The sequence below is a fragment of the Panthera leo genome, chromosome E2 (genome assembly GCF_018350215.1).
Source record: "Panthera leo isolate Ple1 chromosome E2, P.leo_Ple1_pat1.1, whole genome shotgun sequence".
In the NCBI taxonomy this organism is placed as follows: Eukaryota; Metazoa; Chordata; class Mammalia; order Carnivora; family Felidae; genus Panthera; species Panthera leo.
Window position 1 is genome coordinate 11,648,738 of NC_056693.1, and position 16,621 is coordinate 11,665,358.

A 16,621-nucleotide genomic window follows, 5' to 3' on the forward strand; every position below is an offset into this window, starting at 1 on the left:
TCTTCCCTGACCACTTTATCCAAGAAAGCCCCCTGGTCCCTTGCTCCAGTCTGTGACAGTTACGTACCTTTGTTTTATCATTTTCATGACACCGATTAGGATTTGACGTGACTTTGCATTAAGAGACTCACATCTATCTCCTCCTGCAGACTGTGAGCACCTCGGAGTAGGGAACATGTCTGCCCCATCGCACTGTATACCCAGGACCCAGTACGTGTCTAGCCCGTCAGAATGAGGGAAATTTTCCCTCCCACTCAGTCCTGGCATTTAGGGCTCTCATTCTTACCCTGCTGTTAGATATCACTGGCCCCGAGACCTCTTCAGAGCCTTTATCACATTTTATAATCCTGCATTTACTTTATTGCCTACGTGTCTGCCTCCACATCTAGGGAGGGAACCTAGGAGGGCAGAATCAGGGCTGTCTCAGTCACTACTGAGTCCCCAGCACTGCCCGGCACAGGGCCAGCCACAGAACAGGCACTCGGTAAATATTTATCGAAGAGATGACATCACCAATTACTCTCAATTGAAACCAAAGATCTAGGTCTTGCGCCAGAAAAACCTCAGCCTGGTTCCTGCCCGGAACCAGTGCTCGGGCAGTACCTGTCCCCAATGCCATGCCCCACCTTTCACCGTTGTCCAAACTCTCAGCCCTGTTAGAGAACCCGCTGAGCCTCCTCCACAGCCAGGCCAGCGCTTTGCAGGTCCCAAGGATCTACCTCCAGACAGAGGCCCAGCCCCAGCCCACTAGGGCCACTGAGTTTTCACGCTGACAGGATTCAATCCCTGCCCTTGAAATCCCAGAAGATTTCTAGGAGAGAAGATGTTGTCATTTAGCTATGATTCTGCGTTGTCTTGGGCAGCAATGAATTTTGGATGGCACTGGCTGAGGGGCCGTACAGACTAGTGGTTCTCAGCTTCTTTTTGGGAACTTGCTAGAAATGCAAACTCTCAGGGCCGCTCCTAGACCTACTGAATCAGAAACTCTAGAGGTAGGGCCCCACAATCTGTTTTAACAAGCTCCCTGAATGACTCTGATGAACACGAAGGTTTAAGAACCATGGTTACAGGCTCTGTAACAACGACAGCAGCAGCAGCAACAACAGTAAAAGCCATTAACAATGAACACTTACGGGGACTTTACTGTGTGCCAGACACTGCTTTGCAGATCTGCCTGTATCAGCTCATTGAACCCTCTCAATCCCTGCCACCAGAACGGAGGCCCTGATATTATGTCCATCTTACAGATGAGGCAAGCTGAGGCCCAGAGAGGGGAAGTGGCGATCTGCAGGCACTCACACAGGGAGGAGGTGATGGGTGGCACCAGTGTGTAATTATTACCCTCTGCACTGTCACGGTAAATCTCTAAAGAGGACTCCTCTTAGAGGGTGAATAGGTGGTTAGTTTTACCTGTCCAGCTCCTAATCACCCGGGAGGTAGGGGCATCTGGGGCCCCCATCTCAACCGGCGGGGATGAATACAGGTGGTCAGAGGAAAGCTGAGGTGGACCTGGGCCAAACCCCAGACAAGAGGCGTGCCCAGTGCCGCCTCCACAGGACGCCCCCCTCCCCCGTCCTGAGGGCGCAGGTGGGCCGGAACTGTGGAGGGCTGCTCACCCGTGGTCCTGGAAACGGCGAGCGAGAGCGAGGAGAGGTCAGCGGACCCTGCAGGGAGGGAGGCATGTCTCAGGAGGTAACGCGGCGGCTGCGGGGGGACCGGAGAATCTCCCAGGCCCCACCCCGTTCCTCTCTTGGCCCCGCCCCTTTGGATCACGCCCCTTCTGCCTTATTGCGTGCAGGGTCTGGCCTTCCTTCTCCAACTTCTGGACCCGTTCCCCAGTGTCTGTCATTCTCACCACCCTCCATCACATTCAGGCCGGCTCCTTCTCTTTCTCAAGGGCCTGGAAGAGCCCTTAACCTCAGTTAGGAAAGCCCCCACTCCGTCCTCGCTCTCAGGATCAACCCTCCCCCTTCACTTTTTCAGTGAAGTCCCCAGTCCCCTTCTCCCTCTCAGACCCTGCCACTTCTCTCCAGAGGCAGGCCCCACCCCCCTTTCTTCTCCGAGGCAGGCCCCGCCCCTCTTTTTTCGGAACAGGCCCACCCCCTTTTCCCTGGCAGAGTCAGGCCCCGCCCCCTTACTCTGAGTACGACGCCGCTTCCTTCTTAGAGTTAAGCTCCGCCCCCTCTTTGCTCTCAGAGTCAGGCTCCGCCCCCTTCGGTGAGCGAGGACCCTCATTTTCGCTCTCGGTGAATCTGTCCACGCCCCCACTCCGCAGGAGCAGCTCCCGCCCCGCCTTCTCCGAGTCGGGCCCCGCCTCCTCCTCTGCCTCAGGGTCAGGCCCCGCCCCCTTCTCACTCTGTAGTGGGACGCCTCCCTCTTACCTTGGGCTGGACCCCGTCACTATCCTCTGTCTCCTTCCTTCCCTCTAATACAGTGTCCCCGGAACCCTCAACCTCGCCCCCCCAAACGTTTTAGAGTCCCGTAGGAACCCCCAGACTACTCCAGGACCCTCCAGAACCCCTGCATCTCCAGTCCCGCCCCAGACTCCTCTCCTGAACCCCGGTCCCGCTTACCCAAGGCCCCCAGCTCCGGCGCAGCGGACGGTCTGGCGACGCGGCGACTCGGCATGGCCCGACCAGTGGGGACGGACGGCCCGGAGGCCGGCCCAGATCAAAACACACACGCGGGCAGGCCGGGCGGCCAGAAGGCACGGTCCGGAGGACGATCGCGGGTCGGGCGAGCGGCGCAGGGGCTGGGGCCACAGGCCGGGCTGGACGCGCGGCGCCCGGGGCTGCGGGGGGCGCCGGGCCGGGCCGGGCGGGCGGCGGGCGGGGGCGGGGCGGCGGAATTCCCCGGCGCCGCCGGCCTGCGCGCCCATTGGCCTGCACCCCATCGTGACGTCACGCTAGGGGAACGGGAAAACCCCCACGCGTCACGTGGTCGCGGGGGCGGGGCCGGCCGGGAAGAGGAGGCTGGGCGCACAGGAGGGGCTGGGCGAGCGCCGCTGCCCAGTGCTCAGGGGGGAGACAACTGAGGCTTGTTTAGGGCCACTCACGTCCTACCCCGGGAGCAAGTTGGGAAACTGAGGCCCGCCCCCCAGGTCTGCAAGCGGGAGCTGAAACTGCTGTTTCTCTGTAAGGGAAGCTTCGGGATCGGGAGGTTGCCAGGGCTCCAGCTGCCATTGGGAATAATGATCTTTACGAAAACCTCCGCAGCCTCTCTATGCCTCAGTTTCTTCAAGGGTAAACTGGGACTGAAGGTACTTAAACGTTTAAAGCTAGAATGCCAGTTTTAGGATTTGTCTGTCTTGTTCCTTGCTCTAACCCTAGCGCCTAGAACATCCCTTGGAACACAGTGGGTGTCCATTAAATGTTTAGTGCACGGATGGATGTTTTATTCTTCCCCCATTACCCCTTCAAGTTTCCCAATGGCCCAGAACACTTTTACCTCCAGGGCTCAGCAACTCATTGTGGGCATGGTGACCGCCGAGCCCCCAGTGTACATGTTAAGCTGACCCCTGAGCAAAGGGCTTACCTGGGGCCTTATATCTCACAGCTTGCACCAGCCTCAGAGGCATGTGATCAAATTACCATTATTGCAGAGCAGGAGCCTGAGGCTCAAAGAGGGGCAGCTATTTGGTTAGGTCACATTCCTAGGCCTTCCCTGTTTGTCCCTGAGAATGACCGGTTGACCATTAGGTCCTAATTTGCCAGGGTTTAGCATCCTGTGCCCACTCGTGTCAAATTTTCACTCCTTCTCTCCGTGACCCATGCGGACTCATTGATTCATTTGACATACACTTACTGAGAACCTGCTGTGTGCCAGGGCCTGCACCGGGCACCGGGTCACAGCACTCACCCTGCCAGGCCCGGTGCCTCCTCGTGGAGAGCAGAATAGGGTACAGCAGCAGTCTCAAAGTGTGGCCCTCGGGCCTTCAGGTGATGCAGATAGCTGAAGCCCAAGTGTTGCCCTGGAGCAAAATATCAAGCAAACCTTTTCCACAAAAAAGCAGCCAAAGACAGCACAGAAACAATGAGCACGGCCATGTCCCAATAAAACATTATTTTATGGGCGTTGAAACTTGGGCTTTGTAGAACTTTCATGTGAAACGAAATATTTTTGAGATTTTTTTCTTCCAACCACTCAAAAATGTAAAAATCACGCAAAAACTGGAAAAAGCTGGTTTTCGCCTGGAGGCTGTAGCCTGCATTTGACAAGAGCATTGCAAGAGAGGTTATGATTCGAGGGTCCAGAATCAGGCTGTTGGGGTTCAAATCGTAGGTCTCCCACTTACCAGCTGTGTGGCCTCAGGCAACTGACTTCGTCTCTCAGCCTTGGTTTCCCCATCTGTAAAATGGGTCTTATAATAGGATGGTTGTCAGGATTAATAAGATACTAAAAATAGTTGACACTATAGCTCTATATGTGCTAGGCACTGTCCCAACAGCTGAGGACAGAGTGAGAAAGATGACAAATAAAACCCCTGTCACCATGGAACTGAAACCGAAGGTGGGGGAGGACAGATGGAAAAATAGATAAGCAGGGCACCTGGGGGGGCTCAGTCAGTTCAGCAGCTGACTCTTGATTTTGGCTCAGGTTATGATCCCAAGGGCCTGGGATCGAGCCCTGTGTCAGGCAGAGCCTGCTTAAGATTCTTATTCTCTCTCGGGGTGCCTGGGTGGCTCAGTCGGTTGAGCGTCCGACTTCGGCTCAGGTCATGATCTTGCGCTCTGTGAGTTCGAGCCCCGCGTCGGGCTGTGCTGACAGCTTGGAGCCTGCTTCAGATTCTGTGTCTCCCTCTCTCTGCCCCTCCCCCGCTCATGCTCTGTCTCTCTCTCTGTCAAAAATAAACATTAAAAAAAAATTTTTTTTAAAAGATTCTCATTCTCGGGGCGCCTGGGTGGCTCAGTCGGTTAAGCGTCCGACTTCGGCTCAAGTCACAATCTCGCGGTCCGCGGGTTCGAGCCCCGCGTCGGGCTCTGGGCTGATGGCTCAGAGCCTGGAGCCTGCTTCCGATTCTGTGTTTCCCTCTCTCTCTGCCCCTCCCCCGTTCATGCTGTGTCTCTCTCTGTCTGAAAAATAAATAAACGTTAAAAAAAAAAAATTAAAAAAAAAAAAAAGATTCTCATTCTCTCTCTCTCCTCTCCCTCTACCCCTCTCCCCTGTTCATGCTCTCGCGCTCTAAAATAAAAAATAAAAATAAAGCAGATAAGCAAACGTGTATCTGGTGGCGAGGCAGCATTACAGAGTAAAGCAGGATGTATAGATTGAGTTTGGAGGGTGCTGTTTGGGTTAGGAAGTTCAGGGAAGGTCTGAGATGACGTCTGAACAGAGTTGAAACGGTGAAGGCTCTTTGTGGCTACCTAGAGAAGTGTTCGAGACGCAGGAAACAGCAAGCGCAAAGACCCTGAGGTGGGCACGTGCATGGCATGTTCAAGGAACAAGGAGGCTGGGGTGACCGCTAGAGTAGAGGAAGCAAGGGTTAAATGTGGCCTGTAAGGCGATGGGGATGAGCAACATTAAATTTAACAGATGAAGCGAACCGCATACAAACCTTAGGCTATAGAGTTTGGCTCCTGATAAGGAACATCTAATAGCGGCTCCTAGAATAGGACCAGGAGCCCAGTCGGTCCCCCCCCTCCCCCCGACCGTCCCTTGCAAACGTCTGGCCTCATAACTGTTTAATTGGGTGGATAACCAAGAGCACAGGTCAGAAATCCCCAGCATTCGGGGCTTCTGCTGGGCTCTGAGCACCCTGAGGGCAGGCTTGGGGCTATCTTGGTCTCTGCTGTGTAAGCAGAACCCCCACCCCATCCCCGCTCAGTGCAAGGTGCAGGGGAGGTGCTCGGGGAAAAATCTGTGGACTGACTGCATGTCAGTCTCTCCACCGGTGTGTTAACGCAGGCCCCGCCAAGGTCCACACTCCTGGATGTGTACCTGTCCGTGAGAGACTGTACAAACGTGTGCTCAGCCAACATTCCCAGAGGACAGAGCAGGGACGAGACAGCTCTGGCTCTGTGCTCACAAGGCTCAGTCCAGTGGAGAATAACCTGTCCCTAGACGGGGATGACTCATAGTGGGCAGGGCTGAGGTGAGAGATCAGGGAGCTGCGGGTCCCAGATCAGGTAGTCAGGGAGGACTTCCTGGAGGAAGAGATACTGGAACTGCGATGTAGGGGACGCCTAGGGTAAGACAATGAGTTGTGTGCCTCAGGGCACGTCCCAGGGAAGGGAAGAGCAGGGTCTAGAGCCAGAAGATAAGAGATCGTGGCAAGTTAAAGCAAGGGTGAGGAGGGGCGCCTGGCTGGCTCCGTCAGTGGCTGGAGCGTGCAGCTCTTGATCTCGGGGTTGTGAGTTCAAGCACATTGGGCATAGAGATTACTTGAAAATGTTAAAAAAAAAAAAAAAAAAAAAAAAAAGCGAGACGAGGCTGTGGGGGTGAAGTCCCTCCCATCCCCTCAAGGTCTCGTTTATTAGGGGCCTGGACTCTTCTCCCAAGCATACTAGGAACCACAGTAGGTTCTGAACAGGGGACAGGCAGGGTCAAGTCTGTGCCTTAGAAAACCCTCTGGCTGCTGAGTGGAGAGTGGACGGGAGGGGCAGGGACAGACGGGGAACAGCTTGGACCAGGCGGTCTCGGCGGAAGTGAAGAGGTGGGACTCCCGAGTGTGGGGGGTACGGCTGGTGGGCCTGGCCAAAGGCTTGGGCGTGTGCCTGCGGGGGGCTAGTGAGTGCAGGGGGCCTGAGAGCCTCCTTGGTTCCTAGAATCGTGGGACAGAAGCCCCGCAGGAGTCCGGGCTTTCTCCCGGGGCACTGGCAACCCTGGGATGCTGTAGGGCAGGGAAGGGAGTGTTGTGGGTCCGTGGGGCTGCCTGAGGGGAGGAGGGGCCCGCTGCCCACGTGTGTACGTGCGGGGCCCTGCGTGTGCCAACGTTTCCCAGGACCTCATGGATTCCCTGCCCGGCTCTGCAGGAGGTCGGCACTGGAGCCCTGTGTGTGGCCCTGGGCGTCCTCTCCCTGTGTTGATGCGGCCACCCCCCAAAACAGTAAATCTGGAAATGTGAGGTCCCAACAGTTCGGAGGGAAGGGACATCCAGAGACGTATAGGGTCCATGTCTATACAGTGGATCGACAGTCCCAGCCCAGACAGCTGGGAAGACGTGTTGGCTGGGTCCTGGGGGCAGATGTCGCCTCCACAGCTACAGAGCACGACAGCCAGGCACACCACCCTGAGTAAGGACTCACCCCCGTACCCCTACCGTGACCCTGGCGGGGAGAGCTCAGAGGCCCAGAGACGGGAGGCTGTGTGTCTAGGGTGCGGGGACTACTCAACAAGGAAGCCTGATGGGGAGTTGCCTCATGGGGTGGGCCTGTGCTGCTGCCCCGCCTGGCAGCACGAGGCCAGGAGAGCATCGGAGGAGGGGGCACAGCCAGATGCAGCCTCGTGGGCAAGAACGCAGGTGCAGTAAGGTCACAGCAAACAGCTTCCCGTCTGTGAAATGGGGACAGTTACGGAAGCCCCTGGAGGGCTGCCGGGAGGCGGAGAAGGGGGAGAAAGGGCCTGGTCACGGGGGGTCACCGTCTCCCACTCTACTCCGTGCTGCACTCCGCAGGTCTCCCTTGCAGACCCAGGAGAGACACCCGCACCCCGGCGAAGCTGCCCTCCGAGGTGGCAGAGGAAGGCAGGCACGAGGGGGGATGGCTGAGTTTAAGTTAAACACCCATATGAATTTATTAAATCCAGACTGTGTTAAAGGGTGGCGGTCTGGAAGGAGGGGCATGGCGGGGGGACAAGGGACAAGATGATGGATGGCCGCAGGCATCCCGCAGAGGGGCCCCAGCCGCCCCCCCGCCTGGGCACCCCCCTCGGCAGCGCCACGTCGGCTTCACCATGATTCCCAACGGTGCTGGGCTGGCAGGGCGAGATGGCTAGAAACACAGAGGGACACACGGACAGACGGCGCCTCCACAAACAACGTGCCCCGGCCTGCCCCGGCCCCCGCAACACACGCTGGGCTCTGGCCCACGGGGGCCTCCTGCCACCCTGGCCCCATCTGTCCAGGGAAAGGGCGACAAGGAGGGGAGGCGAGGGGGCCGGGGCCGCGGGGGTGGTGGTCACCAGGAGCCGGAGCGGAAGAGGAGGACCAGGGGCGGCTAATCCCTTTTCTTGTCCTCTGCTGGCTTTGGAGGGGCTTCCTGGGGCTCGGTGGCAGAGCTGGCCCCCTGGGTGGGCTTGGCGGGCGGGGGCGTGGAGGCCTCCTCCCTGGCGGCGGCGGCGGTGGCTGTGGCGGGGGCCGGGGCGGGTGGGGGTGGGAGGGCCCCTGCTGCTGTCGGGGCCTCGGCCACGGGGGCGGCTGCCGTCGGGGCCTCGCCACTCATGCCAAACTCGTTCACCCGCGTGGGGTCGACGCGGTAGATCCACCGTTGGTAGAGGTAGATGAAGAAGACCACATCTGGTGGGGGGGGGGGGGGCAGGGCGAGGGGGGCAGCGTGAGGGGGCGGCCGTGGCACCCCTCAGACCAGGGCCCTGCCTGTGCCCGGGTCTGGCGGCGGCCTCCCGCGCCGGCCCTCCCGCCCGCCCGCTGGACCTCACCGTCCCGCAGGCAGCCGATCCGATACATGACGGGCATCTTGATGACAAAGGCAAACAGGTCGTCAATGAAGGTGTTGAGGGCCTTGTAGGTGAGCATGCGCCAGGGCAGGTGGGCCACAGACTTGAGCTTGTAGTTGATGAAGAGCTGGGGTGTCATGGTGATGAAGCCTGCAGTGACGGGGAAAGGGACGCCCGTGAGCAGAGGAAGGGGCGTCCTGACCCCCGACCTCTCTGGCCGCCTTGCCGGTCTCGCCCTCCGCACTCCGCTCCAGCACCCCCCCCCCCCCCCCCCCCCACCGCCGGCCCCTCACCACTCCTGCGCCCAGGCACATCTCACCACAGCTCCCTCGCCCCACCCCGGGCAGCTTGCAGGCCTCAGTTTACACATCATGCCCCGAGAGGTTTCCCCAAACCCCTTTACTTCGACCCCTTCGTGGCACCCGCTGTAACTCTCCCACCTGCTTGTTGACTCTGAAGGGGCCCCTGAGGACAAGGACATACAGAAACATGCCGTGTGTGGCCTCCGGAAAATCCTCGTTGACCCCCACGTTGGACCAGGCTCCCCTCACCCCCTTCAAGGCTCCTCACGCGCCACCCCTGCCCACCCAGGGCTGTCCCTGTCTGGGGAGGAGTCTCTCCCGCACCGGGCCGTGAGCATCAGGAGGGCAGGGCCGGGCCTCCTGGACCACCGCTGGGCGCCAGCAGGGCCCGGCGTGGGGCCCGGGAGCGTCTGCGGCGGGTGCCCCGGGAGGCCGGCTCACCGAAGGTCAGCAGGAAGCCGTAGAGCATGCTGAGCACCCAGGAGTACCAGCCCTTGTGCTCCAGGTACAGGAGGCTATAGACCGCGTAGCAGCCCAGGAGCGGAAAGAGGATCCACGACAGGTACCGGAACGCCATCTGCGGGGCGCAGGGCAGGGCTGGCACCCGGCTCCCCACCCTCACCCACCCACACCCGGTCCGGCAGGCCGGGCCAGGGGAATTTCCAGGTGGCCCCGGGAACCGTGGACCCGCACAGGAAGTATACAGGGCAGGCGCCGAACACCGGAGGGTGTGACGCGGGCCATAAAGAAGGGCCCCGCCAGTGGGCGGGCAGATGCCCTAGCCCCCCACCCACTGCCCATCTCCTGGGCCCCCCAAGGGCATGTGGGTGCTTGGAGACCCTCCCCGGGGCCCACCGTGGAGGACACTCACATCATCATACACTTTGGTAGAGGACTCGATGTACGTGGACTTGTCTTTGAAGGTTGGGCGGGGGAAGAGTCCTGCCACCTTGTGCTCCCGGTCCAGCTGCAGACGGGGAGGGAGGCCGTGGTCGGCTGCCACGCTGGCTCCCACCCCCACCCTTCCTCACTGTTCCCAGTTCCCCTGTCCCACGTGTGACCCAAAAAATCCCCTGGTGTGAAAATCCCCTTGGTCCTGGGAGTGCAACAGGCACTGGGAAACCCCCAGGGGCCAGCTCCAGGGTCTGGCTGGCGCAGACGACCGCCATTCCAAGTCCCGGTGGCCCCCAGAACAGCACAGCGGCCCGGCCTTACCCGGACGTCCATGACCTTGGTGATCTTCCAGAGGTCGATGAGGACCCCGATGAAGACGCTGACCTGGACCACGAAATTGGTCTCGTTGTCCAGGATGTAGAGAAGGACCACGAAAGACTGGAAGACGCCGAAGAAGACGGAGCGCACGGACAGGCCCTCCAGAGACTGCCGGCTGTTCCAAAACTGGATATCTGCACGGGAGGCGGGGGGAAGCTGAGAGGGTGCGGAGCCCCCGAGCCCCTCCTGCGGCTCCTTCAGGCTCCGTCCTCAGACCCCCAACGCGCCACAGCGGCGCTGGGTCTGTCACGGGCAGCGGCGCGCACTACCCTCCGCTCCCGTGAAGAGTCTCTTGCCAGAGCGGCAGGCAGGCAGGACGACTGCGGTCCTTACAGTGGAACCCCACCCCCGCCCCCGCCCCCACCCCCACCCCCAGGGTGCAGTCTGACCGTGCGCACTGCCACGCGTCAGGTGCCGAGGCTGGCCAGGGAACCCACATTCCTCGGGCCACACAGCCCGGCCTGGTGGAATGTGGACGGAAGCCAGGTCTGCATGACACCAGCCCCAGGCTGTCCCCCCGGTGCCATGCTCTCTCCCGTGGGCACGACGCTCTGGGACACGCACTTCAAGACCGGCTCCCCCAGCCCACCGCCCTGAAACCGTGCAGGGCCTCAGACACGCCTGGGGCATAGGCAAAGGACCGGGCACTGGTCTCCAACAGCTCCTTCTAGTGGCCCTGGCGGACCCCACCCACAAGGCTAGGCCAGCCCCTCCCTGAGCCCTGGCCTCCGGTGGGCCAAAGTGGGTAACGGCAGTGTCCCCACCTGCGGCCACAGGAAGCCGACCGCCCCGGGGCCTGCCTCACAGGAGCGAGGCCAGGCCCAGGCTCACACAGGGCTGGCTCTGCATCAGTGTGCAAGGCTGTCCACCCTGCTCTGATTCTGGTTCCAGGGCTCCAGCATGCTCGCCCTGCCCCCCGATCAGACGCGGGGACACCCACAGAACCCCCCAGTCCTGACCGGGAAAAAAGGGGACGGAGACGGGGTCGGTTGGAGGCGGGTGGATCTGAGTCCCACCTCAGACCAGGGAGGCAACGAGCAAGAGTAAAGGCCCCCGGGGCCCATCCCCCTGCTGAGTGACCTCGGGCGAGTGACCATGCCCTCTGTGCCTTCATCTCTCAGGAGGAAGAGGGACCCTAGGCGACCCAGCCGGCAGTCAGCAGGAAGTCTGGGAGCCACGGCGTGCCCAGGCACAGCGAGCGCTCCATACGGCACAGCTACCAGTGGTCGCCACCACCTACTGTCCCATTTGGACGGTAGAAACTTCTAGAAGGTAACTCTCAACCACGGCAGTACCGTCTTAAGAATGCTAGTGCCCGTTAGTACTGCTGCTTGCGCAAGCTGTAGAGCGGGAGGCCCCCCGCCCCCACCTGCAGCTCTCCGGGGAAGGAAGCAGTGGCCCACGGGGCTTAGAGGATGAGACTGGGTGATGGAGCCTCCGCCCGGGTCCAAATCCTGGCTCTGCCACGTGGGAGCTGCGTGACTACGGGCAAGTTACCTAACCTCCCTGAGCGTCCACTTCCTCACCCCTAAGCACAGAGGTAACGACAGGCTTCCTCGTGGGGCCGGGGTCATGGGGACTCGGCAAGTTACCTAGTGAGGGCACTAAGAACGGAGTCCGGCACCTGGCCAGTCCCCCCTGAAACGCTGGCCATCGGCATTGTTGGCCTTTGGAACCTAGGGGCCTTCTGGGGACAGGGCTGCTGCCTCCCCACTCAGGTGGTCCCCATCCGCGCAGCCTTGAGGGGCCTCTCCCACCAAAGAGCTGCTGTGCAGGGCAGCGGGAGTAGCCCTGGGGCTTCCCTGTTCCCAGCCCTGGAGTTCCCCAGCCCCGCTTCCTGGTGGTGCCATCCTGGCTTCTGCCGGCACAGCAGGCCAGCTCCTTCCCCGGTGCCACACCCGCTGGATGGGAGTTTCTGGGCTGGGAGTTTTGGGGCCATTACCCTCCCCAGCTCCTCAGGCCTCTGGAGAGCGGGGCTGAGAGACCCCACGTAGAGGGCGAACCTATGGGGCAGGAGGGAAGGAAGGGGGCAGACCCTAGCCCCCACCGCACACCCTCCTATCCCCAGCCCCTGTGGCCTCTCATCGGCCCCAGGGTCCCAACCCTACCGTTCTTGAAGGCCAGGAACTCAAAGACACTGTGGACGATGGACACGATGATGGTGAGCGCCAGCAGGTAAGGGTTGGTCTCTAGGAGGGCAACCTAGGGGTGGGGGGAGATGCCGGTGAGCACCGTTGCGCCCTTGCCCAGGGGTGACCGCTGCGGCATGTTCGTTAGCCAGCCCCACTCCCCTTCCCCTGGGCCCCAGAAGACCGGAGCCTGGGGGCTGCCCCGGGGCAGAGAGAGCACACTGGCCAGGAGGAGAGTGGGTCAGGACGGGCAGGTGGGCACGGAGAGGCGGGCAAGTGCTTTACAGACGGGAGGCGAGGGGGTGGAGAGACAGTAATGGGGAGAGAAGCAGAGTGACCAAGACACATGAAGGGACAGCTGGGGTGAGGACTGGAAACTCAACACCAGAGACAAGCCCAGGGAGGCACCACTGAGTCTCCAGGTCACGGACACAGGCCAGGAAGAAAGGTGGGAACAACAGACGTTCAAGGACACAGTAAGGGGGAGAAGAGTCATGGAGTCAGAGCTCAGGGTCAAGGGGACAGGCCGTGGCGGCGGGTGGGGGGAGGGGAACGCAGGTCCAGACCCAGAAGGCCCAACCAAGCTGACATAAAGGCTGTGACAAGAAGGTCCACAGGAGCCTCGGAGACAGGACCCCCGAGCCAGCCGGGGCCTGCCGCAGGAGGGGGCCCAGGAGACTGTGGAGCTGGGCAGGCAGCTCGGGCCGGAGGTCCTCAGGCTGCCACCTCCCCTCCCCCTTCCCCCTCGCTGCCCGGGAAGGTGCTGGAAAGCCCCCTGTCCCGTCACCTTCACTGAGTCCTGCTCCTCGTCCGACTGCTCATACAGCTCGTCCCCCAGGAAGTTCCAGGGCGACTTGGTGCTCTGGGCGGCATAGAGCTGCCAGCGCCAGAGCGACAGCGGGCAGAAGGACACGCGGAGCGGCAGGCTGGCCAGGCTCTCGTTGATGGGGTAGTAGTCCTTCTGCAGGTTCCAGTAGTCGTTGAAGTAGATGATGGGGTAGTAGTCACCACTCACGGCGTCAAACTTCACATCTGCGGGCACGTGGGGCAGGGGCGCCTCTTAGCCCGGGCTGGAGGCCACCGGCACCCAAGAGGCTGGGGAGAGCCCTCGGACCTCCAAGAACAAAGGCGGCACATCCAGGGGCCTGCAGGGATATGACGGGGCCCCTCTGACGGGGGACGCTTTTTGGCTACACCACAAGGGGCCAAAGGACTGCCTGACCTCAGCGGAGGGAACAGGGCAAAAGAGCCAGGTGGACCCCGCCGGAAGGGGACAGCTAGGGCTCAGCTCCAGCCCACGGCTGCCCCATCCATGATTCCAACATATCGGCTTTGTGAAAGAAGTCAGAAATCTGGGTTTTTAGGCGATGCTGTCCCAACCTCAGACGTTGGGTCCAACAGCTCATGAGCCAGGTGAGACTTGCCAGGGGACTGGTTTTGGCACGCACGCGGGCGGTCAGTGCCAGGGTCACCAGAAGGTACAGGAAGGAGAGAAGATAAAGGGGAGTGCTGGGGGTAGTGGGGACCAAAACTCTCAGGGAGTGGGGGTGGAAAGACAAGGAAACAGCCCGGGCAAGGGCCCGAGGCGGGTGGGGGCTCACACTGGTCCAGAGGAGGAGGCACGCTGCCCTTCACCCACGGCGTGTGGTCGTCCACGATGTTGATGGTGATGTTGGGGTGCCAGTGGGAGATCACCTCCACGGGCCCATAGTCCTCGGCCCTCTGAGGGGAGACAGAGTGAGGCAGGGTTGGGAGAGGGGGGCCTCAGAGATACCTGCCTGCTTTCTCCTGAGGGCTCCCGTGACATTTGAGACAGCAGAACAATAACCATCACGGTGACCACTGGCCAAAGGCTCACCCCAGACGGTCCCCACGCCAGCCTTTACAGAATCCCCCCAACTACCTAACAGAGCAGGAGACCCAGGCCTGAGGTCGTGGATGGGGTCATGTACCAGGCTGCAAAGCCTGGCCTTGTGACAGCACGGATGTGGGACCCACACGCAGCCTCCGGGCTTGGGGACCATCCCTCTCACCAGGGACCAGCTTGTAGAGAAAGGAAGGTCTTGGTGCCCATCACGGGTTAACACCCCAGCACCCCAGCCTGCCAGGGAGTATTCCTGCTAGAGTCACATCATCAGGTGCCTACTCTGTGCCAGGGTGAGCCTGGGCTCTGGGGCCTGGCTGCTTGGGTGTGAACCCGAGCCCTGCCGGGTCCTGACTGTGACACTCCGGGCAAGTCTCCTGGTCTGAACATGGGAACAGTGACAGGACCCTCCCGGCGGGGCTGGTGAGAAGCGTCTAAGTACGTGCGTGTTCAGCGGGCAGAACGCTTGCTCCGTAGGTGCTGACTGCTGTATGCTTGCCCGGAGTCCTCCCCAGCCTGAGAGGTAGCTCCGATTCCTCACCCGGTTTCCAGAGAGGAAACTGAGGCACAGAGAGGCGAGGTGGCCCAACCAAGCCCCCACAGCGGCTCAGTGGGAGTGCCACAGGGGAACCCGCGGACGCCGGCTGCTGGGCTGTGAAAGGCCAGGTGCTCCCCCAAGATCCGACAGCTGTGCTCGCGTTTACCTTGATCATTTCTGGATCAGCTTCTGTCTCTCCCGTCAACAGGTTCTTGGTTTTCTGAAATCGCCGGCGTTTGTATTTGTTGATCACTGGTTGGGGGGGGGGGGGGGGGGGCGCAGAGGAAAGAGGGTGGACATGAGACCCACCGGCACCGGACACCGGACCTCTGCCCACCAACAGCCATGCACCGGCCCCCAGCCCGCAGCGGACGAGAACAGTGGCCGGAGAGCCGCGACTGCCCCCTCAAACCCCGCCGCCCAATCCCCCAACGTCACAGCGACGCCAACATCTGCCATACTGCCCCCGGCAAAGCCCTGGAGTGGCCCTTCTCCAGAATCCGCTCGGCCCATTCCATCGGCCGCCCCGGGGCCGCCCCCCACCCGGCACGTGCCTCGCATCCAACCACTCCTCCCACCCGCGGGCCACCCTCTCCTCCCGGCCCCCTGGTGGCCCGCTCCTGCCCCCATCACCTTCTCTCCACAAGGCAGCGATCCTTTTGAACCAAGGATCAGCTCACGTGCAGCTGCTCCAGAGCCTCCGAAGGCTCCCGCTCCTGGAGCAGGGCGCCTGCCACGGCCGCACCGACCTCCCGCCTTCGCCCGCCTCACTCCTCCCTCCTCGCACCCGCCAACCCCGGGCCTTCCGAGGTGCCGCTCCATCTCCCCGGCACGCACCCGCCGTGGTCGGAACCTTCCCGCCTGGCTCCTCTGTACCCTTCAGGTCCCTGGTGACATGCTCCCCTTCCACAGGCTTCCCTGCCCACCCCACTGCAGGAGGCCGTCCAGCCGCCCTCCTTGCCACTTCTGTCTCCTCCACCACTTTTTGCCCCGGCCCCAAGTTCACCTCCCCGTCGGCTGGCTCGTCCGCTGCCTCGTCCGGTCTGCCAACCCCAGGACTGACAACTAGTAGAACCCGGAGACACAAACAGGGGGGCTGTGGACAGTTCTGGAGAAGGCCCGGAGCCACCAATGTGAGAGATACTGAGGGGCTGTGAATCCCCAGCCGGCAGTGGACCTCACTTCCCCTTGCAGAGGCCAGGTTGGCTACGGGCCCCCTGCCATCCTGCCCGGAAGACTGCCAAGACTTGCCAGGAAGAGGACGCCGGTGCCCGCCTGAGCTCCGTCTCCCCTCCTCCGCCCTGGCCCTGTACACTTCAGCTCTTCCTGGTGGGAGCACGACGGCAACCCGCCCCTCCCAGGACTCCCTCCTGCCCGAGGGCCGGGGAGAGAGGGGGAAATGCGAAAGGGAGCGGGCCAAGGGTGGGGGCTCTGGGGTCACACCCCGGCTCCGGCTCCCCGAGGGACCTCCGTGAGCTACATCGCTTCCTTGGGCTTCAGTCCCTCCTCCGGAGAATGGGGTTCAAAGCCCCACCCCTTCTTGGCAGAACCGCTGGGAAGGGGCTCCCTGCTCTACAGGGTCCCTGCCCGTCACATTAACACCAGCCACAGGGCCCAGATCCCTCTCACCGACTCGGAACCAGGGCTCGGGACTCTTGGACTCTATGGATGAGCTCAAGTGTGAAAAGGCTTCTGGGAATTGGCTTTTGGTTTCAGGCCAGAGCCTGCTGCTCTCCCTGTCGGCGTCAACATCACCCACCACTCCTCCCACGTCCATTCATTGGAGACCTTGCCTCCATGTCCAGGGAGAGCAGGAAACACCCGAGGGTGGGCATCCTGGAGGGAACCTTCCAGGCGGACGTGCCCTGCTCCTGTTCCAGGGAGAGGCTGTCCAGGGAAGGGAGGA

General features: G+C 61.4%; 2 protein-coding genes across 6 annotated transcripts in view; both read right to left on the bottom strand.

The window, feature by feature from the left end:
• Positions 1 to 2,656, bottom strand: part of RELB (RELB proto-oncogene, NF-kB subunit) — a 28,851-nt gene extending 26,195 nt beyond the window's left edge. For 3 of the 5 annotated variants that reach the window (XM_042918764.1, XM_042918763.1, XM_042918762.1), the window contains exons 1-2: positions 2,574 to 2,656; positions 1,617 to 1,664 (exon numbers count right to left, since the gene is read on the bottom strand). In XM_042918764.1, coding sequence (XP_042774698.1) covers positions 1,617 to 1,664; positions 2,574 to 2,628 — 103 coding nt within the window. In that variant the 5' untranslated portion in view covers positions 2,629 to 2,656. Of the gene's footprint in view, positions 1 to 1,616; positions 1,665 to 1,855; positions 2,008 to 2,573 lie in introns of those variants that run through there. The other 2 variants (XM_042918766.1, XM_042918765.1) reach the window with 1 other exon arrangement.
• Positions 2,657 to 7,706: 5,050 nt separating this feature from the next.
• Positions 7,707 to 16,621, bottom strand: part of CLPTM1 (CLPTM1 regulator of GABA type A receptor forward trafficking) — a 31,677-nt gene continuing 22,762 nt past the window's right edge. Inside the window, exons 6-14 of the mRNA XM_042918823.1 lie at positions 14,882 to 14,967; positions 13,915 to 14,035; positions 13,101 to 13,345; positions 12,293 to 12,386; positions 10,128 to 10,318; positions 9,784 to 9,879; positions 9,354 to 9,489; positions 8,593 to 8,760; positions 7,707 to 8,452 (exon numbers count right to left, since the gene is read on the bottom strand). Coding sequence (XP_042774757.1) covers positions 8,154 to 8,452; positions 8,593 to 8,760; positions 9,354 to 9,489; positions 9,784 to 9,879; positions 10,128 to 10,318; positions 12,293 to 12,386; positions 13,101 to 13,345; positions 13,915 to 14,035; positions 14,882 to 14,967 — 1,436 coding nt within the window. The 3' untranslated portion in view covers positions 7,707 to 8,153. The remainder of the gene's footprint in view (positions 8,453 to 8,592; positions 8,761 to 9,353; positions 9,490 to 9,783; positions 9,880 to 10,127; positions 10,319 to 12,292; positions 12,387 to 13,100; positions 13,346 to 13,914; positions 14,036 to 14,881; positions 14,968 to 16,621) is intronic.